General features: G+C 46.4%; 1 protein-coding gene across 3 annotated transcripts in view; it reads right to left on the bottom strand.

The window, feature by feature from the left end:
- Positions 1-649: 649 nt before the first annotated feature.
- Positions 650-23,733, bottom strand: part of INTS1 (integrator complex subunit 1) — a 29,949-nt gene continuing 6,865 nt past the window's right edge. The window contains exons 13-48 of one of the 3 annotated variants that reach the window (XM_074919346.1): positions 23,447-23,524; positions 22,762-22,919; positions 21,475-21,571; positions 20,985-21,076; positions 20,713-20,773; positions 20,135-20,332; positions 19,748-19,877; positions 19,386-19,565; positions 19,146-19,295; positions 18,405-18,584; positions 18,111-18,215; positions 17,108-17,275; positions 16,645-16,756; positions 16,040-16,201; positions 14,704-14,850; positions 14,199-14,297; positions 13,700-13,824; positions 12,787-13,041; positions 11,969-12,128; positions 11,200-11,340; positions 10,616-10,796; positions 10,409-10,532; positions 10,325-10,334; positions 9,754-9,868; positions 8,604-8,691; positions 7,758-7,984; positions 6,380-6,503; positions 5,768-5,901; positions 5,185-5,377; positions 4,794-4,921; positions 4,188-4,300; positions 3,504-3,617; positions 2,552-2,622; positions 1,916-2,007; positions 1,690-1,799; positions 650-1,258 (exon numbers count right to left, since the gene is read on the bottom strand). In XM_074919346.1, the coding sequence (XP_074775447.1) occupies positions 1,143-1,258; positions 1,690-1,799; positions 1,916-2,007; positions 2,552-2,622; positions 3,504-3,617; positions 4,188-4,300; positions 4,794-4,921; positions 5,185-5,377; positions 5,768-5,901; positions 6,380-6,503; positions 7,758-7,984; positions 8,604-8,691; positions 9,754-9,868; positions 10,325-10,334; positions 10,409-10,532; positions 10,616-10,796; positions 11,200-11,340; positions 11,969-12,128; positions 12,787-13,041; positions 13,700-13,824; positions 14,199-14,297; positions 14,704-14,850; positions 16,040-16,201; positions 16,645-16,756; positions 17,108-17,275; positions 18,111-18,215; positions 18,405-18,584; positions 19,146-19,295; positions 19,386-19,565; positions 19,748-19,877; positions 20,135-20,332; positions 20,713-20,773; positions 20,985-21,076; positions 21,475-21,571; positions 22,762-22,919; positions 23,447-23,524 (4,738 nt within the window). In that variant the 3' untranslated portion in view covers positions 650-1,142. Of the gene's footprint in view, positions 1,259-1,689; positions 1,800-1,915; positions 2,008-2,551; positions 2,623-3,503; positions 3,618-4,187; positions 4,301-4,793; positions 4,922-5,184; positions 5,378-5,767; positions 5,902-6,379; positions 6,504-7,757; positions 7,985-8,603; positions 8,692-9,753; positions 9,873-10,324; positions 10,335-10,408; positions 10,533-10,615; positions 10,797-11,199; positions 11,341-11,968; positions 12,129-12,786; positions 13,042-13,699; positions 13,825-14,198; positions 14,298-14,703; positions 14,851-16,039; positions 16,202-16,644; positions 16,757-17,107; positions 17,276-18,110; positions 18,216-18,404; positions 18,585-19,145; positions 19,296-19,385; positions 19,566-19,747; positions 19,878-20,134; positions 20,333-20,712; positions 20,774-20,984; positions 21,077-21,474; positions 21,572-22,761; positions 22,920-23,446; positions 23,525-23,733 lie in introns of all 3 variants that reach the window. The other 2 variants (XM_074919344.1, XM_074919345.1) reach the window with 2 other exon arrangements.

Genomic DNA, 23,733 nt, shown 5'->3' with positions numbered 1-23,733 from the left:
CAAGGAGATACAGACTTACAGCTATCTATAAAATTCCTCCAGGATCTTTGTCTTTAGACTACTACAAAGATTTTCTACTAATAAGTAGAGTGCCAGAGGAACAAACAACATGAAAGCAAACTGGTGACTGGAATTAAGTGAGACTGGAGAATTTAATTATTTCTTTGGAGCTGAGGGAAGAAGACACCTCATTTTCTGTCCTCAAATGACAGCTGGCAAATAAACCATCACCCCTATCAGCATACAAGGACCAGAGAGCAGTGGTCAGAAGAGTCACAGGGAGGAACTGGCGGACGCCGAAGAGGAAACCCAGCTGTTTGTTCCAAGACTCCGCTGTGACAGTGGCCAGCTGCTAGGATGTTTGCAGATGTATCAAGAAGTTTGCTTTGTTTTTAAAGAAATGTTTTCTAAGGAACCTCTTAAAAGTTGTCTTGTCAGCAGTTGGTGCTGACCAAACTCATCTATGATACCCCATTGATCCTTCTAAACCTCCTCTATTTCCTGCATATCCTGTAAAAGGTCAGGATAGCTCTGTGCACAATTAGCCATGGAGACAGGTCTTCCTTTTGTCTAGAATAACAAGCAGCTGAAGAAGAGGGAGAGAGGGGTGTTAAGCTACATCTAAGGCAGCACAGAGCAGAGACATGCACAATGGAAACAAAGAGAATTTTAATTAAAAAAGAAAAAACCCACAAATGCCCACCCCCAGAAAACAAAGTGGTCTCTCCTCTGCACAGATCTGCATGTTCCCTCCAACACAGAGTGCAGAGACTTCAAGTGCAAGGGCCAGCGCTCCCTTCTGATCTCCCAGCAGCTCTGCCTTCTTGGAGACAAAAAAACCAAACAGTAACTGATGGCCGCTGCCCCAAGTCCCCATGAAGGAAGTGGTCCCTGTTTGGCACAATATTCAGGAGATTTTTTTCTCCCACAATAATGGCGTCTTAGCCAGATGGATCGATCCTTCCTCCTTTCAGATCTTCAGTCAGCACACTCTCCTTTTCCAGCAGTCTGGCCTGCTACATCACCTCTTTGATCTTCCAGCACGCGGGTTGAAATACACTGTCTTCTTACAGGGCTTCAATGCAGCTGATGACTCCAGTTAAATTAATTCCTCTGGAAGTTGAGTTCCCAAAACCACATGTTCATATCATGGCCTCCATGTGCAGAACCTTCAAAGCCTCTGAAATCTGGGAGCTGGTGTCAATCTGGCCGTACATCCCCACCAGGAAGGCCCTGTGCAGTAACACTGCTGCATGCTCTGTGAAAGGGAAGGACAGCATGAGGACCGACCTGACAGCTCCAATGTGTAGGCAAGAGCAATCCACCAACAAACACCAGGATGAATGCTTGCAGCTGTGCAAAAAAATTCTCTCCTTCAGAAGAACATGGCACAATCCACCTTCTAACAGCTCCAAGGGTATGTGATCACGTGAGGGATCACAACTCAGAGAAAATCATAAGGGAGCAAAGTAAAATCACTTCAAGGAAGCCTCCCCTGTCTCTAATAGAAATCTCCCCTGGGATGCTCAGGCCAAAGCTACTATTGATAGAGATCACCTGTGTGTCTGATGGCCTGGTCTAGGCAACACTGACCCTTGGCAACTTCCCAGGGAGATTTTTCCCAGCATAGGAGCCCAGCTTTGACCCGTGAGGCCAAGCGTGCACCAAAGGTGGCAGATACCAACTCACCTTGGCAAAGGAGGGTGTATTCAGGCAGGTTCCTCAGTGCTGTCTGCACCACCTCGAAGTCTCGGCTGCCAAGGCAGTACATAAAGGTGGGAAGGAAGTCTGCAGCAATGCTGGGAGTAAAACGTGACAGTGTCAGTACAGTCCAGATCACCACCAAGAGGCGTGCAAGATGCGCAGCCAGTGCCCATCAGTGACCGGGGACAGCCCACGTTCCAGTGGTCCTCACCTGGGGTTGTTCTGAATGGAGCGCAAAGCCAGGCTAAAGGCCAGATTTCGGCAGGACTCCTCTGATGAGCTCATCAGCTTCTGTAGGTTTGTCTGAAAGACGATGCATAAATTAGGATCCCAGGGCCATCCAGGGAGCACAGACTCCTCAGACTTGCTTTACTACCCCTCCAGCACCAATTCAGCCCAACACACATCCAGCAGGTACTGGCTGAGCCAGGAAATCCCTCTCTGTAAGGGGGATTATCCTGTTTTGAATACTTTAAAGCACCCTTCTGTAATCTTATTCCATGTGAGACAGCTGAGTTTTCCCTAGGCTGTAGTGTTTTCAACAGAGTTGTTTTGCTCTCTCCTTGCCCCAGTACTGGGAAAAGGGCAGAGGGCTAATTAACTTCTCTGTGTCAGAGGAAGAAAGCGGATGATGACAGACCCAACATGCAATGGAGAGAAGATGGCAGGAAAGTAAATATTGCCTGCTCTCAGAAGGCCTAACTGAAGATAGATTGCTCCTGAGATGCTGCAACAACCACCCAAAAAGCAGAGGAAGGATATTATTTAAGATGGCTGTCTGTGCTACACAGACTCCAGTGAAAAGAATCTCTTCCTTCCAGTGGCAGTTTGAGACACTAATACTCACAGCAAAAAAGGAGAGAATTTCTGGCCTCCGTCTGGACATCTCATCAATGTCTGTCAGCACCTCCAGGATGTCTGGTGGGAGACACAGGTTGAAAAGGGGTGACTGAAATTCACTGATCCAAAGGATCTTTTTCGCTACAAATCCAATCTCCCAAGCAGTCAAGTTTTCCCACCTGCACACAGAGCTATAGTAATGAAGGCAGTTCTTCAAAAAGGAAGAGAACAGGTAGGTCATGTGCCAATCAGCACATCCCAACCTGCCCAGGTCACCAGCACTGTCATGCCATAGGCAGGGGGAGGAGTGGAGCGGGGTGTGAGATTTCAATTCCAGAGCACCTTCTGTAACTGAAAGATCTTCACAGAAAGCCTCTTTTAGAAACAGTGTCCAGGCAGGATTTCCTACCCCTATTTTTAGTGTGGAAGTAAAACTGTCACCTCAATACTGCAATTTTGGTCTAAACACTGGACACCTGTGATTTCAGAAGACCTCTAAAGAAGCAGCATGTTGTTCCCATATGACAAGTTCACATGATTTTCTTCCATGAAGGCCATTTGGGGATTTTTAACAAAATCTGGCTTCTCATCAATTTGGAATTTCTATATCATTTAAAAAATGGCACTCCTATCAGCACACCAGACCTGGCTTGACATGAACTGTAGCACTCCTTGAATGACTAATACTATTTCTCGGAGCACTTACAAGATCCTTGACGAGCCCCACAGCAGAGGCAGTTGCAACACTGCTGAGCTAAGTGATAACAGCATCATAAGAAGCCTCTGTCACAGAATCACAGAAGGTTATGGACAAGTTCATCCAAAACAAAACCACATCCTATCTGCTGGAGACTTCCAAACATGACCGAAACAGGAAACTAGCCTGTAGCTGACAGATAAGTAACAGTGTTGGTGTAAGTCTGCACTTGCCCTGTGCAGCTCTGCAGGTCCTCACTTACCCTCAACTGTTTGGCCTCTAGAGAGTCTCTTCATATATGGGGCCATTTCAGCCGGCGTGAGAGGAGTGAAGAGAGACACGCTGACAAGAGGGAGAGAGCCAGCTGCTGCTTCATCTGGGGGAGAGAGAGAGAACAGGTCACTCCTGACAGTTTATGTAGTTCTAACAGGGAGACAGGTCCAGCATTCCCTACCAGTATAGCAGAGTATCATGAGCTGACCAGCAATACTCTAACACAATTCCTGACTCTCACACAGTCTCTAGCCTCACTGCACCTGCTCGTACCCCTCAGCTGATGCAAAGACAAGGAACTTTCCTGAGCTTTTTTAATACTGAATAATTTTCCCATGCAAGCTATGAACAGTGGAGAAGTGGATGCACCCTTAGGGTCTCCCGATAGGTTGATCCTTAAGTGTGGCTGAGGAAGGCAAAATCCACATCAACAAAACTCACCTTTGTTAAGAGCTGTTCTGCTCCAGTTGTGATACTGACAGGAAAGCAAGTTAACCCGTCCCAGATACTGGTTCCAAATTGCTGAGTATACAAGTGCCATTCTCTGCTCTAAATACCCTTACTTTGGGCTGTTATGAGAAGAATGAGCACAGCATACAGCCTGTAAAAGCATCTGTGCTCCAAAACGTACTACAGGTTTACCAGCTGGAATAACTCTTCCCCCAAGACTCACCATCCTTCTCTTCATCAGAGCCCCTGTCCAAGATGCCACTCTTACTCGGCAGGCTCAGCCCAGCCAGGAGGGACTTCAACATTGCTAGGTCACTGTTGTCCGATGACAGGTCACTGGGGGAAAAGATGGCATGTTTAGCTTTCAAAATCAGTAAGGGCATGAGAACAAGTAACAGCACATATATGTACACTAAAACGAGTAGTTTCTCAGAAGCAGAAACAAGACTTTTCTCCTTTCATCGTAACTGGAACTCAAATGCATTTTTCCCTATATCTGCAGGTGGGACCCTTCAGCCACTGCTCAGGGAAAAGACCCTCCTGTTGGCTTTTGGAACTGACTGCGGGGCACTATGATGCCTCAGTAGGACGTTTAGGCCATTAGGTGAGTTGAAATCGTTATCTGACTTTCTTGGGCTCAGTTTTCACGTAAAAGGGATATGCTGCTCATCTCAATAGCGACTTGAAGGAGCTAAGGGTAAAAGAGTGCCATATTAATAGCTATTTTGTCACATCCTCTTGCTGTCTTCTGTCTGATTAGCTCATGGCAGCCTGACTGTGCAAGCTCTCCATGAGCAAACCACAGGCTAAGCAGAGTAAGGAAGCTTACTGGAGTGGATCTGAGTGCTTCTGCAAGAAGGAGACGGCTGCCTGGGCATTGCATGTGATGTACTTGTGGATAAACTGGACAAACTTGCTGATGAAGGCAGCCAGGTGCCGTGAGGATTTTCTGTAGTTCTGAGAAAGAATCAAGAAGATGTGTTAGCAAAAAAGCAGAGATGCACTGCCCCCCATCCTGCACCTCTGGGGACCAGGGAGCAGCTTCTTGACCTCCTGCCTCCTCTTTAAGATCTCCAAGGTATGTGATACACTTTTTTTGTTCTTAGGTATATGAAGTTTTTCCCTTCGAATGGGAGAGAGCTGGGCTTGCCCTGTTACATGAGCTTCTCCATCTAGTGGCTGTCAGCCCACACATGGAGGGGGAGCAGGGACTTTCCTACCAGCAGCAGACGGATGAAGGACAGGAGACAGTCCCATAGTGCCGCCTGGTGCTCGTTCTGGAAGACCTGCGGCTGGAGCAGCTCCAGGATCCCCAGGACGTGGATGAAGAAGGTCAAATGATTCTGCTGCCTGAACTCCTGGAAATTGAGGTGAACACGGCCATGCAGCAGTGCTGCAATCATTGGCAAGTGCCTGAAACGCCAAACAGAAGAAAATCCTGATTAGTCTGTTTCTAGAAACAGTTACACATTGTTACACCTCAGTTCCTGGAAGGAAGCATCCCTTATCCTCCCCCAGGGTCCTGGATTTGATACCTGTATCTATAGAATCAGCAAGCCCCACTTCCCACCCATGCTCTGTTCTCTAGCCTCCAATTCCAAGAGGACTGTTTCCAGACAGACATGAAGCCAGAAGAGGTGCTGCCTCATTATAAGAGATATGACTTTGCTGCTATTTCTCTTAACTTTTGTACATGAATGTGGATTGTCACAATCATCATGATTGCTGCGAGTTTGTTCTCCTTCTAGGACAAGGGTGGATGCTTTTCAATGAACTCCAGCCACACAGAGGGTGAAAGGGTACCTAAGCAGCAGGATGGGATGAGCCACAGCTAGCTTCCTGCAGGCCATATTGGCATCCCACACGCGGCTTTCTGATGACTTGGAGTCACTGGTGTCTGCAAGGAGGTTAATGAATCTGTGAACCAGGGCATCGAGCTAGAAGAAAAGTAATAAGTAAACAGTTAAGAAGTTTAAAGCATAATCAAGTCCCCAGCTCTTCAGCAGTGTTTCCCAATTTCTTTCCAACCACAGAGTGGGTTAACAGAAATTATTTTCAGGTAGAATCTGCAAGCAGACACAACATTCCAGCTGGCACAGGATCTGAAGCCCCCAGTCTCTACAGACATCAAAGCAGGATCAGATGCCTGCACACTTGTGCATTACAGAAGCCTCTGGCACACAGAAGCCTGTGATGCTTATACTATTTTATAGGAGGACACTGCAAAATAAACCACACCTGAACTCTCTGCTCCTGAGCATGCAGGCATGGAGGGTGACAACAGAAGACCAAGGTAAAGAAACCAAAGCGACCCAGGAAGCTTTTGCCAGTCCTCTCCTTTTAAACTGGGCATCAAGGTAGCATCCACTCTGGGTACACAACTGGAAAGGGGCTTTCCTATGCCTCTAACTTTACCTTGCAAGTGCTGCTGTCTCTGGCTCCTTCACTGGTGAGAAGCATCTCAGGCATAGGCACAAGGAGCTCGGGAAGCTGCAGGTATATCTGGAGCAGAAGGTCCTGGCAGCATTTTCCCACAGAGCTGAAGGAAAAAGGGAGAGGTCAGCCACTGGTTACTATGTTAGCTCAACCAGCAAACATCCCAGACCCATCAGATGAGGAAACCACATACTGAATCTCTACACAGCCTGCGTTTACAAAAGCCAGACATGACTGGAGCCCAGTCCCAGGGAGGCGGGAGGTCCTTCCCCAACAGGGAACTCTGCACAGGGCATCCACCTCACACACAGACACTGCCCTGCCTGCAAGTGGTCCCAGCTTTTATCCCTCAGTGGGACACCTGACCTTTGGTTACTGACTGCAGGACACTGGGGCTCATTTACCCAATGGCTCTGTCTGCCAGGCCCCACCCTGGAGGGAAGCCTAAAGGGAAACTCACCCCCCCTTTGGGAAGGGCTGTGGGAATCACCCACATGTCAGCCTTAATTTGGGGCTTGGGGTTGAAACCCCAGCATTTCACCTGCATCACTCCTTTTTCAGTCTTTTGAACTGCTCAAATCATTCACAGTCTACATGGATCTACCATTAGGCCATTTGGAGTTAGAAAACTGCAGTTACAAAGCTCTGCTTACATGTCCAGTGAAGAGTTCCTGCATGTGGTACTCATGGTCTTCTCCATCCCAAGTGGAAGACTAGTCAGAAGCACAGCTAGTCAGACTAGCCAGCCTGTTCTCTACACACCAGCCCCCCATAGATCCCTGGCACAGTCTGTACAGTGCAATGGCAACTGAAATTACTCAATTTCTTTTCTAACATCATCATAAACGAGGTTAGAATTACCTCAGTTTATTTCACTGCCACAAATACAGCATCTTCCTGTTCTTCCCACAGTGCTACCATAGCTGTTGGGAAACAATCTAGTCTCCATTCAGCTTTGAGAGCAATCATGGTCAAAAGCAGGATGCATTATGAGCAGTGATTCAAGGGATGGAGTAGACAAGAAATCCCACATTAGGAACTAGTAATTAAAATAACCATTGCCTTGAAGAATTAAAAAAAAAGCATGGCAAGCATTTCATCCTGAAGTCCTAAAACCAAAAAGGCTCTTAAACTTCACTATTAAATTTCACTATATATTCACCTTCCTGGTCCAAGTACCACTTAAAATGACTTATTATCCCCCCAAACCTCTGGGAGGATAGTGTATACTTTTCATAGGGGTTTTGGAACACAGTATTCTTAATGAAGACATTCTGGCAGGTCACATCATTACCTGGCTGCCTGTGCTCATGTAACTACAATTACAGTAGACACTGCTCCGCATCTGCAACCCCACCTGCTTCCCCACTGCTGGATGCAGCTGGTCAGATACTCCGTTACTTTTTTGATGCTCTCAAGGTCCCCATGAGAACAACTAAGCAACAAAGGCAGTCGAGACTGGATAAGTGTGCAAGAGGCCTCTTCAGTGTTCTGGTATCTGGTTTCTGCTTCAGCCAGGATCAGCTCCACCATGCTGATCAATTCCGATGCCTTTAGGTGGAGCACAAATTCCTCACGGCGCTTCTGTAATGCAAGAGAACATCCAAAATGAATCCACATCAAATCCCTAGATCCTTAGTTCCTTCTAGTCACACCCTCCCCAGCTGGAATGCAACATTCTTAGAACTAGACTTAAGAACTGCCCCATATCTAGAGCTCTGAAAGCATGCAACACAGCCCAAATGAAACCTCTTCTACTTCTGAACTCATTTACTTCCATCCTAGCATGTGTGAAGGGTCATAAACCATAATTCAGTCACTAAACCAAAGAAATTCTTCTGTGGAGAAGAGATGCAACAACCTTTTCTTTGTAAAATGGGAATTATCCCACACTGCGTTTTAGATTGCTCACCACTGCAGCCTTGTGCCTAGATCTTTAACAGATATTGTGGCAATTGCTGCAGAGGAAATGCCAAGTGGGCAAACTTATGTGTGTTCACATCAGCTTTTTGGACTCAAAATTGCCACTGTAATATGTAACATAGCAGAGCAGCTAAATAAACAGCTGAGGTACAGGCAGCAAACTTGGCATGCTGCACCTGTATCACTCCAGCCACCTCTTGGCCACGGAAAAATCAGGCATTATGAAAGCATTGTCTTTCACTCCATCCAGAGAGGAATCTTGGAAGAACTGAACCACTACCTGAGGAGTTCTTTGGTCCCTTCCCTGCCAGATCCGAGGAATGTGAATACAGGCCCACAAGAAATCCAAGGATGCAGTTGGGTCAAACCTGCCAGAGGACAAAAGAAGACAGATTTGTAATTAGAGGCAACATAGCCCTCGGGCAGCACACAAACACATGGTAGTGTCTCTAAACATCGTGAGTACTGTGAAGAAAGAAACATCTGCAAATGTAAAAATAGGATCCATTAAGTCCCAAGAAGGGGTTTGGTTCTGTTCCCAGATTATGACTAAATATTTGTTGCAATAAGCACAGCACAGGGTATGGAGCTGAACAAACGGCATTCAGCAAGAGTGTGGTGGCTACACGGAGTCTTGCACAACAAGGCCAGAAGTTGGTCATCAACACAAACAATCAGTACAATCAGACCAGTGACCTTCTTGTCCCAGTATACAGAACATCCTATCCTGGCTGGTATCATGGATTGCAGAAATCCCTGAGATTGTTAGCGAGCAAGAGATCAAAAATAAAATAATAAGCAAACTGAAATACTACCAGCTTTAGAAGTATTGCTAGTTTAGTCATGTCCTGAATTACTACTATTAGGTATTAGCACTTCCTCATCCATAAGCACAAGTTTAAGCAAGATACTACCTCAGTGGCACTTCAGTATTTGAGAGCAGCGTACAGAAGCTGGGAGCTAGAGCTGCTCCAGAGATCAGAACTGGGTGCCTGATGCCAGGAAGGGGGTTAGAGAAAGCCTGGTAATGGGAGTTTAGTACAACCAAAAGATCCAGCAGAGCCTGCCCAGGTACAGAGACTGCTGTCAGTTCGCTATCCAAGCCATCTTGCAAACCCCATGTTCATAAAGATTATCAACAAGGGCAATGCTAGATGGATTACCCAGTGATTAGCACTTCCTGTTTAGAACACAGCCAAATCTTTATGTGCTACTTCCATCAAACAGCAGGTAATATTTATATCAAGGTACACAAATCAGCAGGACTGAAATCAGCATCCTTCTCACAAAGCTTGTTTTTGGCTGGGTTACATCTCCTGGCAGACACACCGTGGAACAAGGCAGCTCTTGTTCTCAGCTTCTGTTTGTTCTCTCTCAGACACAGTCGCCCAACTCAAAACTCCTTGCTAGGCCTGAAAAACAAGACTCACCTTTGCTCCCGATTTCTGCAAAGCAGAAGCCTGATGCACTGGTGCAGTGTGGTCCAGCTGGACTGGTGAGTCAGAAGAGCCAAGAGATACGGGCGGAAGGAGGGCACCTGGGACCCTGCCTGAAAGGTCCAAACAAGGAGGAGAGGTAATAAACAGATCCTTGCTGAGAGGTGGATGCAGGAGACACTATGTATATTACAGAAGGATGACGATCCAGGCAGGCAGACAGCACAGAAGACAACACATGGATTTAGGATTTGAACTGCAGTACTTTATAACAGAACATGGCATCATCCGTGAAACTGTTTTAGTCTTCGCTTCGGAATATCCCTTCTGGGCAAGCTATTTATCTGTCTGCAAAAATACCAATGGAAACACAGCTGGCTGGGCTGCTATGGGACTATGTTGTGTCTGTAATGCACTCTGAAGTCCTGAAAAGAATACAGCTGAGGAAATACAAAGATAAGATGAAGCAAAAGACTTGCACTGAGAAGGATGCACCAGAACCCCTCTCCTAGTCAGCCTATGCTGCTTTGAAACTGGTATGGCAACGTGTAGCAAAACATAAAACGACCCTTGCCCTGTTTCCAGGTGCAGGCCAGTACCCCAGGAAGGTGGTTTCAGCACAGTAGTCCCTCTACCCAACAACTCTTACTTTGTTCCAGGAGAACAGTAGTTTCTGCTGGAGATCAGGGCAGCTGCTGATCACCTCTGGGTCCAACATCTCCAACCAGTCATTAAGAAGGCCAGAGGACGGCCCTAGCCAAGCTGCTTCGGTACTGAGGAGAAAACAAAGCCCGTATCAGTGGCGATGTCATGAACCCAGACCTACCAGTGAATCCCCAACATTGCCTAGGCTCACCTGCAACTGTCCAGCTCCTTCTTCACTGGTGTTTCTTCTTTGTCCTGGAGCAACAAGGAGCTCACCACAGCAATTGGTTTCATGGCAGGAAACCTGGCAGTGGTCTCAACAGTAGCTGAGAAGAGGACGGTCAGGAGTTCCTCCAAATACGGAGAGTGAGTTTCAAGCAGACCTTGAAGGACTAGCAGAGGGAGAAAGATGTCATTAACTTCAGGATGAGGTGAAAGCTAGGGAACCTTGTAAGAGTATCATGAAGGCAATCATTCCAGCATTCCTGAAAGCCTGGCTCAGTAAGGAAGAGGGAAGCCATTTTTATCTGGGACAGTAGGCTTTATTTCTTATGTTGTTAGTGGAAAACAACAGTTTGCTGAGACTTAATCCCAGCCCAGGCTACAGTTTATAAACCCACATACCAGTGCAGGGGAAGGAGGTGATACAAGATAGGACCAAGTTTAGATCAGTTCACATTTTCTGATCCAGGCAGAAGGCAGCTTCCCACAGCCTGCTCAGTAAGCACTCCCTTGCTGGGCTGGAAGTTCAACCTGCTGCTGCAACAGGGAAGGAGAGCAGAAGGACAGCCATACCTTTGCTGATGAGCTCCGGCTCCACGTTACACTTCTCTCCTGATTTCAAGGTTGCAATGATGGCACGTACCGTGGAGCTGATCAAGTCGGGGTCACGACGGAAAGTCAGAGCTTCTGTGAGGTGCAAGAAGCCACCTCGAACTGCAAAGAAATCACAGCATTGGCATCACAGGGCCAAGCCAGCTCCCACACTAGGCTTCCCTTCTACAGATGCCCCATGTGGCTCCAGAGCACAACTGCTCAAACACACACACACTACACTCTCCTGCCATTTTACTCCCACCAAAACCCTTGACAACTCTTCTGCATGTTACAGGGACATGTGGCTAAGGGAAAACTCCATAACCACAAACCCATTTCCATGTCTAAGCTCTTGATTATAGACATCTCCTCCCAACAGATGGCAGACAATAAACAACTCTACAAGTCATGATGTGGCCTTGTTCCAGAGGCATCCTTGCATGCTCATCTTTCAGGACTACAGCTAGCACAGAATTCCTGGCCTGAACAATTGGAAGTTTTCCCTGAAAGATCTGCTGTGCTTGGTGAGATGCTACCAGGTGTCTACTGCAGACCCACAGAGCCAAGTCCCTTGTCTGCATCCTCATGGAGTTTATATAGCACAGTACAAAACCTCCCTTCACTACACCTAAGCATACCTCTCTAAAAGGCAATCCACCACACTTCCTGCTCTGGGTGCAGTTTTGTTTCTGTCCCTTTCTTGTCCCACTTTGTCTACTGAGTCCCATAAGCTGCACAATGCCAGTACCGTCACTGATCCTGTGCCTTGAGGAGTACTGCACAGCAAAGGCCTTCAGCTGAGCACGCAGAGGACCATCTTCCACCGCAGGGTTCTCCAACCACTGCAGCATCTGCATGAGGACTTTGAAGAAGAGCGAGGAGAAGGCAGTGTCCTGTGGCATGCAGCGCTGGGGAGTGCAGTGAAAGAGACTTGCTGATACACACTTCAAGAATACAACAAAGATAGCAGGAAGGATGCAAATAGTGACACATACTGCCAAGAATACATAGAGCACGCCTACTCTGTTGGACCATAGCTCACTCAAATGAAGGCAGCAGCTTCCAGTGTACAAATGCAAGGCAGAAGACTCAGTCACACACACATTTCATAATGATGAAAGGAATGAGATATTTCATTGGATAAACCTCAGCCTGCTGCAAATATTTCTTTAAGGAGTTACACATTTCAGTTCTCAAGTTGTCTGCAAATGCACTGGCTTGCAAGACACATCCATGCTACGAAATAGCACAGACTAGAGACCCCAAAACCAAGAGAGACTGTCAGCTGCAAATCCCCAGTGCTGCACAGTAACCAGACGAGGTAAAGTACACCTAACCCTGTAGGTAATCCCCGGCTCTCAGCAGGGCTAGGCTGTGGCCGGCCTGCATCCAGACACCCACATCCAGGCAACCTGAGTCCCTCTGTAGATGCTTCACAGGCTCCATTTCCAGCATTACACAGGTTGAGGGCCGGCACACAGCAGAGCAGATGCACTGCAGACTTCCTGCTTCTTCCTCACCCCACTTTGCTAAATGCTACAAAGGTTCTCACCTTACACCACTCACCTGATACTGGTACAACTGGCGCATCAGCGGGCAGGAGATGAAGTGGTTACGATGCATTGCCATCACCAACGCACCGCTGTGTGGCGAGTTCATCAGCGCAGCTACTGCCTGGAGAAGTCGTGCTGTGATCCCGGTCACCTGCGTGTTCCCTTGGCGGATGCGAGCCAGCTCCTGCCCCAGGGCCTGCTGCAATGCCAGGGCAAGCGGGCGCAGGTTTGAAGTCTGCCATCGCGGGTCTGGATTTAGTGGGAAAAGCTGGTAGGACACAGAAGGGAATAAGTTTATGAGAGCAAATGAAAGGACTTGCTGTACCATAAACATCTTGAAGCAGAGAACTGACTGTACAATTATACTGACTGTGGGCTAACTGGGACCTTCTGATACAGCTTTTTCAATATTTTAGTGCCTGGTACAGAAACACTGACACTGCAGGGAAATCACCATACTACTCAAATACAGGCAACCAACTTGGCCAATTAATTCCCTGTAGGCTCCTTCTGGAGTCAGTGGAGAGAGGGAGGCTCTGCAAGCAGACAAGCCAGAGTACAAATGCTGTTTGCACACAGCTTTGCTGCCAAGGCCCTGTGAGCATTTCACAAATCCTCCATCCACTGCTGAGAGGAAAGGCACTATACACAGAACAAAAAAGGTGCAGAATCAGTAACATGCTAGTAGGCACTGACAGTATTAGGCATGATCAAAAGCCACATGTTCAAACTACAAGAAAAAAAAATCCTTCCAGTATCAGTGCCATCAGGCTGTAATGATGCAGCCCAATTATATGCAGGGCTTTCATACTCATAGCCTGCAAACACTGCAGAAGGACGGGGTCAGAAGATGCAAGTATAAGAGAAATGGATTTTCTAAAGCTGCTGCAGGGAAGTAGCTGATCAGCTAGAGGTTATATCAGTACCTGCAGAAAGATGCCTGCTAGATCATCTTCTGGGCCCAAAACCCGGACCTGGCTTAAGGCCCGGATCCGGCTCTGCCCTTGAGAGTTCTCAGGACTAGATTTTGACCTTGCAGTCTCAGCACTGTCTGAAAGAGGAATAAAAGAAATAAAAATGACATTATGGTAGCTAGCATCTGGAGCCCCAACACTAGATCACTTCAGCTTTACAGTCTCTATGTACTGAGGAATTCAGTAGCTTTTCTCTTGAGGCCATGCAAGACCTATTTTTCCATATCACTCAGAACAACTCATTGTAGTAAACTCCAGAAATATTGGAATTTCTCCCTTTGCCAGGAGCAAAAAACTCTAGCAAGGACTGGTGTCTAACTGTAGCTTGCTGATACATTGCAACACGACCCCTTTTGAAGGCAGCTCTTCCCGTCCCTCCCAACAGCAACAGAGGAAGACAGTTTGGAAGAGGACTTGGATATTCATAAGTTTAGGTTATCCCAGGCAGTACCTCGGCGGGCTGGTAAGGAGGCAGTGAGCAGGGAGTGAAAAGTCTGGCCTCCTGTTGCTCCCCTCTCATGCTGAACCTCCACAAGGTGAGCCATGTAGTCTGAAAAAGGAAAAAATGTGAACACATGATCACCTCACTCTCTTCAGTAAAGCAAAATTGGTTGCTGTTTGTACAGCTCCCACAGTGAAGAGAATTTGCTGTTCCCATGGGCTTTGTAAACGTGATGCTTTTAAGCCTTGTTTCTTTTACAAGGTAGCCCCCAAATTACTTTTTAGACTCTGTACAATCCAAATCAAAAAATCCTTCTCTATTTTAGGAAATACAGCCAAGGGCCATGCAGACAAGCCCTAGGGAGGTGTCTACAGTGACAAAAGGCTGCCAAAGCAGCTTGTGCACATAGTTTGCTGAACTAGTTTGGATTTTTCCAAGGGAGTCACAGGAGATACTTGTGAAAACTGTTCAAGAACAAGTAAAATGCCTAGTCAGCTTCATATGAAGCTCTTACTCTTGTCCATGATGTTCTGCTCCAGTGTCTGTGGGTCATGAGATACTGCCTGATCCAGGTACTGCAGGAGTTTGCTCATACTGGAAACTGGGATTCCAAAAGACTGAACAAAGAGAAGAAGCTGCTGTGGCTCCAGGTCCTGCAGGGCTGAAATACACAAACACTGAGTCCTCAGACCTCTGAATTACCCACAGAGGGTCAACTTTATTACATGATCTTTGTGCTTTTGGCTGAACCAACAGTGACATGTTAATGACAGGGCTGCAGAGAACCTAAAGCCAGAAGTCTGGCAGCTGCCTACTATGTTTCCTTTCTTCTGCAAATCATTGCCTTCTTATTGCATCTTCCAGTTAATTCACTCACTGGCTAATTTGATCTTCTGTTTAATTTGATCAAAACCTCAGGAACCCAATAATTCATATTAAAAAAATAACTTCCACCCTATCTGTTAATGGCTGCAGGCAGGAATTATTGAATAATTCAATCACTGGCTATAGACAGCTGTCATTTAATTAGTAAGAAAGGGACGAAAGCTCTGAATACTAAGAAGAAAAAGAGGACTGATGAGCCGTGCAAGGACAAAAGTAACTACAGGTACAGCTTACATCCTTCAGACACCGCTTTCCACACTGCAAGTACAGGATGCCCTATGCAAGCAGCGCCGTGCCTGTTGTCTGGCGACTGAATAGCTTAGTTCAATCTGAATTGTAACAAAGATGGGACTCCAAATCAGAGTCCCCCATTTCCTTTAAAATACACAGCACAATATCCACACAGGCTTGCTCCCCTACTTTAAAAGTAACAGTGACTGCATATAAAAGCCAGCAAGATTCAGTACTTGGATCAGAGCGGGAGGAACTGCCTTTCACACTGCAGTAAGAAGCCCTACCAAAGGCACTGACCTACTCTTCAGTCTCATCTTTCACCGAGTTCTGCTCTTAATGCTGTGGCAATTAACCTATGGGGTGTGATGGTTAGTGAGGTTGTATCTGTTCTCAAACCCTTGGTACCTGAACTACATCATGGCTGAGCAGGGAATCACCCTGGGACATCCCGTAACAGCCCCTGCCTGGAACCAGCTCATATTCTGTACATCTGTTTAACAGCCCTAAGGGACATGGCAAAGACTCTGCTGTATGTTTAGATTGTAATTGTCATAAAATTCAGGGACAAGCTGCTTTTTAAATGCGAGTTCCCTGCTCAGCTGCAGTGTCTGAGGTGACTGATGGCCCCACCCAAAGCCATCCAAGTAGGCACACAGAAGACTTGAGCAGGGAAGCCTCTCCCTTTCCTTTCAGGAGGGTCTGAAACACCAATAAACACCCCACAGGCTCACCTGCATCCACAAGACGCGGGACCTCAGAGCGGATCATACGCAGCTTTAGCCAGTCGGGCAGCAGAAGAGCCTCCTCTGAGGTGTCAACCAGAAAAGCAGTAGGAAGGGGCTTTTTCTCCGGGAACCATATATCCAGTAAGGTAAAAAAATCACCATCCCCTGCTTAGAGTGGATACAAAATTATCTCCCATGTTCATAAGCACCCAGAACACCCTGCCCTTCTCTATACTAATCACCAGAACGCTTTCTTGTTCAACAGTCAGAAACAACTTGGGAATAAACACTATCAAGTGGAAATGTGAACTACCTATCTGAGTGCCCAATTCTCACACTACAGTAAGTCTCTGAGTCCTTGTTTAGCACGGAGGGACACACCATCATTTTTATATTTCTTGCTGCGGCAGAAGGCAAAAAAATAAGCCTGCAAATCCTTCACTCTGTGCAGCAATGTTCTGATAGATCTTACAGCTAGAGACAAGTATTGGAAGGAACAAGCCTCTGAGTAGAACTAACACCAGCCTGACCTGTTAGGAGATGGCAGGTAGAGGAAAGGCTCTCTGTATTGTCCATGAACCCTTGAACAAAGCTGAGCACACTTCACTAACCTTGAGGTGGCCCTAGGGTCAAGAGAATAACCATGGCATGAACCACAAGGATGTGCATAGTGGCTGTTTCCCCACTAGTCCAGCGAAGGAACACCTGATCTTGGGACTCTGACTGGAAAAAGGCAGAGAAAAACTAGGATGAACAAAGGTGGTGAGAGAAAGGAGAATGACATCTGTGAGATATAGATGAAAGGAGAATGTGAGAATGACAAATTTAGTCAAATTCCACCTAGCCCAGTATCTCCAACAGAGGCCACAAAAGATACTCAAGGAAAAGTTAAAAAAGCCTTTTATGTACACATACACTTGGCTCTGATATTATGCCAACATCCAATTATTTTCACATCAGAGAATTCTTGAACCAGACGTGGTTTCTACATAGTCAGTAACCCACAAAGGGCTTCTCTTTTGTTAACTTGTCCAGTTTCTTTTACCTGCTTAAGAAAGGCAGGAAGGCACTCACCCAGCTGTACACCTCCTCACCCTCCTTACTCTGGCGCATACGTTTGATATAGCGAGAAAAGATGGAGAGAAGAGCAACAAGCACTGCATCTGATTCAGCACAGTACGAGAGCTTGGAGAAGAGGTGAGACATGATGGTAGAACGCTCCACTATGAGTCGGGCTACATCCTGCAAGGGGAAAAGATCCATGAGGCCTTTACTAAACAACACAGCCAGGTCCTCCTGTTTCATTGCATCATGCTCTCCAGTTGCCATATAAGCCTAGGTAACACCACTCTAGAGATCAGTGTGTAGAGTCAAGAGTAGAACTGTCACAACAGGGAAAATGCCAGTGCCTTGCATGCATCTTGTGATACCTTACAGCATCCCCAGTTGTAGCACAGCTGTATTCTGTGCATCCCATTACAAAGTGAGCATTTACCAAGTAAAAATCTGCATTTCTCTGAAGAAACAGACCTACTGACTCTTACCATTTAACCTCCACATATCTAAACAGATCTATGGAGGTGGAAAGAGCACGAGCCTTAAAAACAATGAAAAAGGCACAAATAGAAAAACGAAAAAATCATTGTTCAAAAACACTCACTAAAATCTTTTTTAAATAGAAAAAAAAATCAGAAATACAGTTTTGGTTATAGCAAAGTGCATATCCCACTACTAAGGTTCCTGACCTCCCATTCTCTCCCCAGATACACGTGACTGCAGGTTTAGCCCCTGCTTACTTGTGATACACTGCCAGGTGGTGGCATTTCTTTCAAGTCTCTATTCACTTTTGCATTCCCCACACCACCTACGGGCTGCTGGACCAGAGGTTATTGCTCCAATATCATTTCATGATATGAAACTAAAGACAGTTTGCCTTCCAACACATATACAGAAACTCAGACACGAAGTTATCAGATTCACATGCTTCCAAAAAACCTCATCCTGCTGCTACAGCTGTCCTGAGACCCGCCAGGTCTCCCCCATGCAATCCCTGTGCCCTGGCAACCTGGCCTCTCACCAGAGCAAGGTCATTGTGCTGTCCCTGCTCCTCCACTGGGGCATGCTGGGAGAGGTACACCAGGTAAGCACTGATGGTCTGGGGATCTGTCTCCATGTGGATGGCCTAGAATGAGAATTCCTCTCATCAGAAATCAGGATTTAATGAAAACAAGCACCAGCATAAGAAAAATTATTCTGCAAGCATATAAACACATCAATATTGCACCCACACACAGTTTGCTCAGATTGATTTTAACATGAGTAGGACAAAGAATAAGCTGGTCACTCATCCCTTCCAGCTACTAACATCTACCTGTTGCAAGGCAAGAGCTGTTGTTGCTCTAACACTGTCAAACAGCGGCAGCCTCGGGAGGTCTCTCAGCAGCCACTGATACCCCTGCAGCAGTTCAGAATCGCCAGAGTCTTCTTCCATGGGGTGATCTTTCTCCTCTCCATCACGCAGTCCCCCTTCTGACAGCACCAAGGACAGGCCCTGCAGAAGTCACACAGACACAGCCATCGCATTTCAAGCCACAGCTGGACCACTAGTTTCATACTAGTGAATGTAACAGAAACAAGCTTCAAGCATCAGCGAATGATCCAAATGCAGCAGGTTTCATATCTCATATAACGTGTTTGCTTGACAGCTACCCTGCTTGAAGTTTCACTCTTCTCTAAGCATAATCTTTTTGAGCTCTCTGCCAATTCTTCTTGCCTTGCACCAGGCACTCACTCATTTACATTCCCCACAGACAACAGCTGCTGCCAGTTACTCCATGTAGCACATGATCTGCTGAGTCTACACCTGAACTTCACAGGAAACATAGCAAAATCCAGCTCTATCTTAAGAAAAGTACTGCTTGGCTGTTGAACAAAGAAGGCTTTTGGGTAGCAGGGAGCAGAAGTGCATTTGATGGGGTCTGGAGATTGAGATAAGTAACTGAAGAAGGATGACATGAAACAATTTCACTGCGCTGGCTCTGGACTCGTGAGAATCTAGGACTGCCCTCAGCTTCTGACAAACCCTCGTCAAAAAGATTTTCATTTTGCTCACCTTCATGGCCAGGACCCGTGAGGCCACCTGAGAGGAACTCAGGCGTCGTAGGAAATAGTCAAGCACTTCACAGGTTGTCTGTTCATCTGCTTTGGGACCCAACAGCAAGTCTTGCAACCGTCCAAGCAACTGCCTTTGTTTCTGCTGTCTCTGTGGAGTGAGAAGTTGGCCTTTCCAGTGAAATCAAATCTGGGTTGCACAGAAAGTGATAACAGAAGTGATCCCCAAGAGACTACTCACCTGGCGTTTCTTGGCACGCTGCTCCTTACTCTCACCCTCCTCTTCTTCCTCACCTGAGGTCGACTCATCAGCAGCATCGTGAAGCAGGAACTCACAAAGGCACTGCACAGGTAGGACATCCAAGGAGCCCTCGCTGGACTGAACCAGATCTGCCAGCCATGGCATTGACTGCGATGAGGCCTAGGAAGCAGAACAACAATGCAATATCAGCAAAACATAGATGCAGCACACTGACAATATTCCTCGGCAGTAAACCACCTTCCCCTGCATCTCACTTAGCTTCCTTTTGCCCCTCACTCTGCTCAATTTTCAGAGATGAGGGATCAGATCCCAACACAGCCAAGCCATCAGGGGGAGCCCACCTGTCTTTGAATAATGTTGAGAAGAAAGTCAGGATGACGACTGCGACACAGGAGGTGGCCCAAGCGAAGCGACTGGTTCAGGCTTTTCACCTGCTCCAGGACGTGTGGTGGAGGTCTGCGTGGGGGGCCCCTGCCAGAGAAATAAGAAGTTATCCACAGGCAGCCGTACCTTCACTCTGCTGTTGATGAGGATCAGTTGGTTCGGTAGTGCATGAGGGCAACATGCAGGTGGCAACAGAAGGACAAGGACCCAATGTGACACATATCCCAGGCCACCAAATATCAGGGCTGCTCTTGCCCACATCAACCACCCTATAAGCAGCAGGGTTTCCTCACTAGCATTAACTGGGATTTCATGATGGCACCAGATCGCAGAAGACTACTTACTGAGGGTCCAGACTTGTCAGCTGGGACAGCAAGAGGCTGCTGCTCTCTGTAATAGTTTGTTTTGTGGATGCAGCAGCTAGATGACCCTCAAATGCAAGAATCTCCTGTTTTTCTCTCTGGGAGATTTGAAGTTCACGATTAATCATCTCTGTGCGTGTCTCCTCATCCGTCAAGGTACACTGAGGATAGGAATAATTGCTGAGAAAATAAGTTGAAGAAAATGGTTACCTTAGCCTAATCAAAACTCGCGAACCACAGCCAAAGTCCCCAGGACCTCAGCTCCATTAGGCAACACAGAAATAAACAAGGCAGCTCCCCAGCAGGGCCAGGGAGACCAAGACCTTTTCAGTGAAGCACATCACAGTCATCCCTCCCTTTTTCTCAGCTTTATTCCCTTGCTTATAGTATTTCTGCTGGGGAAAAGCACCTTTCCCACTCCAACAACAGTGCTTGCTGCCAACCAGTTTATTTTACACCAGTCCCACTGCAACGAAAGGTGCCAGCTGGCACAAACTTCATTCAGAAGTATGTGTTTTCAGTGGTCTGTTTGATTTATGTAGGAATATAAGCATACTAACTTGGTCATGACCATTTCCATAAGCATCTTTAGAGAGGGGTACTCCTCCCATGCAGCCAGACCTGCAGTAAAGAGAAAGGTGATCAGGAATACAGGAAAAAAAGTGAGGGTCTTTATATACATTCTAACACTCCAAGGTGGGGAGACACACAACAAGTTCAATTTGGAACAGCTCACCACCATGCCTTGAACACAGGCAACCAGATTTCAGCAGGGAGGACCTTGGCCAATTTTTGCAGCAGAACTAATATCCTAAGAAATGTCCACACTCACCAATGTTTTCAGGATTGAACGCAGCCACTACAAGCAGGAGAGGCCAGGCTTTCCAGTAGAGGGTAGAAATAGCTAGATTTGGAGGCTGGTACCTGCAAAAGCCATCAACAGATACAAGTGGTCAGATTCGGTTACTTCTCAAGACTGCTTTTCTCCTTAATCATGCACTGTTCAGCTTCAGCCACACCAGTTCAGTGGTTTGGAAAAAAAATAAATAAGGACTGTCTCAGGAGAGACAACAGGGGTCAGCTGAAAATTTCTAGAGCAGAAAGGTCAGAGTGCTTGCAGAGGAAAGTCCATTCCACAACTTGGGTCTAAACTGCTCTATAGAAATTCCCACCTGAACATGACATTGCAAAGGTCTCCTCATGATTTTGTTATTACAAATTGTAATAGGGAAAAGCATCTTAAAATCTGTGAGCTAGGATAGTTAGTCACAAGGTGAAAATGAGCTAGATCACAAGAAGATTGTCTGTGTGATAAGCCTTACCCTGGGGGTAGCTGGATATTCTCTGGATGGTGATAAGTGCACAGATTTAAGACTGCATCGATCAGCTGGATTCTTTCTACCCTCAGGACCTCAACATCTGGGAGAGAAGAAAAGACCAAGCAAGTTATTGACCTGTCTACCTGGCTGAAAGTCGTTCAAGAAAAGCATCACAGGATAAGAAAAATTTTACTTCAAGCAACTATGTTATTGTGGGCTCGTTCTCATGATATTACAGGAAAAAAAACCCAACAACACTGAAAAAGCAGTAACACTTAAAAAAGCTACAAGTCAATATATAAGGATATCGAGCTTTTCAGCTGCAATTTGGTTTAAATTCTTAAGGGCAGTTTTTTCCCCAAATACATCCAATACGATACCTGTATCTTTTTCAGAACTCAGATACACTCCTTCAGGTAAGCAGTGTACCTGCTCAGAACTTCTGGGACTCAGAGGAACTAAAAATGCATTTCAACTTTGTTGCAAGTTTTCAGATTCACTCTAACTTAACTTTGAGTCTTCCAGTATTTGAAATGGTATAGCATTTAAAATGCTACACTGAGAGGCTGGGCACATTTTCACAGGATATTCAACAGCAAAGTCTAGCTCATTCCACTTGCACTGACCGGATCTGGGTTAGACTTTGCTATTAACCAGTCAGCGCTAAGAGCATATAAGATATTTTAGAATCAAACTCCAACCCCCTCAACTCCGACACAAGCACATAGAGCTCATCAGAATGGACATACTCTCCAAGGATGCAGGAATACAGGCAAGTGCTGAATGAATTCATAAAAGGGGTGAGAGTTAAGGCTGCTTTTGTAACCACTATTCTGTAACAGTGTTTGAATAATGGCACTGGGAGGAGCATGCAATACATTGGTTAATTGCTTCAACTTCCAACCTTTTCACTTTTGCACGGCCTAAAAATTTTTGTTTTACAGTATGTATGAAGGACTAAATTGAATTTAAAAATGCTAAGTCAAAACTCTGGATGGTTATTCACAGTCTTCCATCCTCAACACAACCAATAACTTCCCAAACACTCCATGACAGAAAATTAGTAACACAGAGAACAGCAGGAGAAAGTAAGAAGCTTCTCTAGTGAGAAAGCAACAGCAAGACGTGTCTGGTTTTGAGCCAAATGCTTAGCCATCATGACTAAAACACGCTTTTAGCGATGCAAAGGCTCTTTGGTACATGGTAGGAGCTGCCTCAGCCCTGGGTGGCAGTAAGAGGACACGCAGACAGAAGGAACCACTTGCTGACTAGTGCTTTGTGCAGTCTTACCATCTGCTTGCACAGCCGCAGCCCGCTTCACCAAGTGGTCAGCAAGCTCCATGGCATCCGCAGGGCCAAGAGGAAGGTCCCGTGACAAGCCAATCACAAGGATCCGCATCAGCGTGTCTTCAAGGATGGGCACCTCGGAGCAGAGGCGAAGGAAGAAGCTGCAAGAGACATGAGATATCAATCACGCTTCTTTTAACAGCAGCGTGAGGGTTCCTGAAATCCTTCAGAGACCCTAGAATTCATCTGAGCAGAAGATAAACCACAGCTTAGTTTATAACTCCTTCCCTGGTCTCCAGCTCCAAATGCAACTACCTGAAACAAATTGGTTTATGGAATATTGCTCACATCGCCTTGTACCTCTACACTTCAGCCTGCTTGAGTCTGAGCTCCCTAATGTTACCCCAGCAAAACTTACAGTGCAGGGCTACCCTGTGTACAATTACAGCATCTAGATACAGAACAGCTTGGCACAGGGAACAGGAATGAAGGAGGAAGAGGAACAGATGGAGAAGGGAGCAACATCCCTCAATTTTAAGGCAGTGTAACAGATGAAGAAAATCTCAGCACAGTTCCAAGCCTTTCCAACACAGAGCTATATAAGGAACACCAAAAAACACCCATTCCTCTGCCTCCAGCTGCAGCAGCTCCTTGCCTGTACCCAACTATGGGAGGGGCACACACTCACTTGCGGTCACTCTCAGGGGGCCAGTTGTCCCATTTGTAGTAGGTTTCTGGCTGTTCTGTGAAGAGCACCTTGTGGAGGCTGTAGAGATGAAGAGGACAGTAAACACCATCTGCGGGAGGCTCAAGAACACATTCAACAGTCAAGTCTCCCCAAACTCCTGCTAATGCTTCCCATCCTACACACATCCTCAGATAAGCAAGTCTAGCAAAAGTAAGAACATGAATCATAACAGAGAGAACTATACAGCGTACAGGGCTTTTATACTTTCAGTAACATATCTCGCTTGC

This window comes from Athene noctua, chromosome 15 (genome assembly GCF_965140245.1).
Source record: "Athene noctua chromosome 15, bAthNoc1.hap1.1, whole genome shotgun sequence".
NCBI lineage: Eukaryota > Metazoa > Chordata > Aves > Strigiformes > Strigidae > Athene > Athene noctua.
Note: the sequence above shows the minus strand (reverse complement) of the source record. Positions and strands in the feature narration are given on the sequence as shown.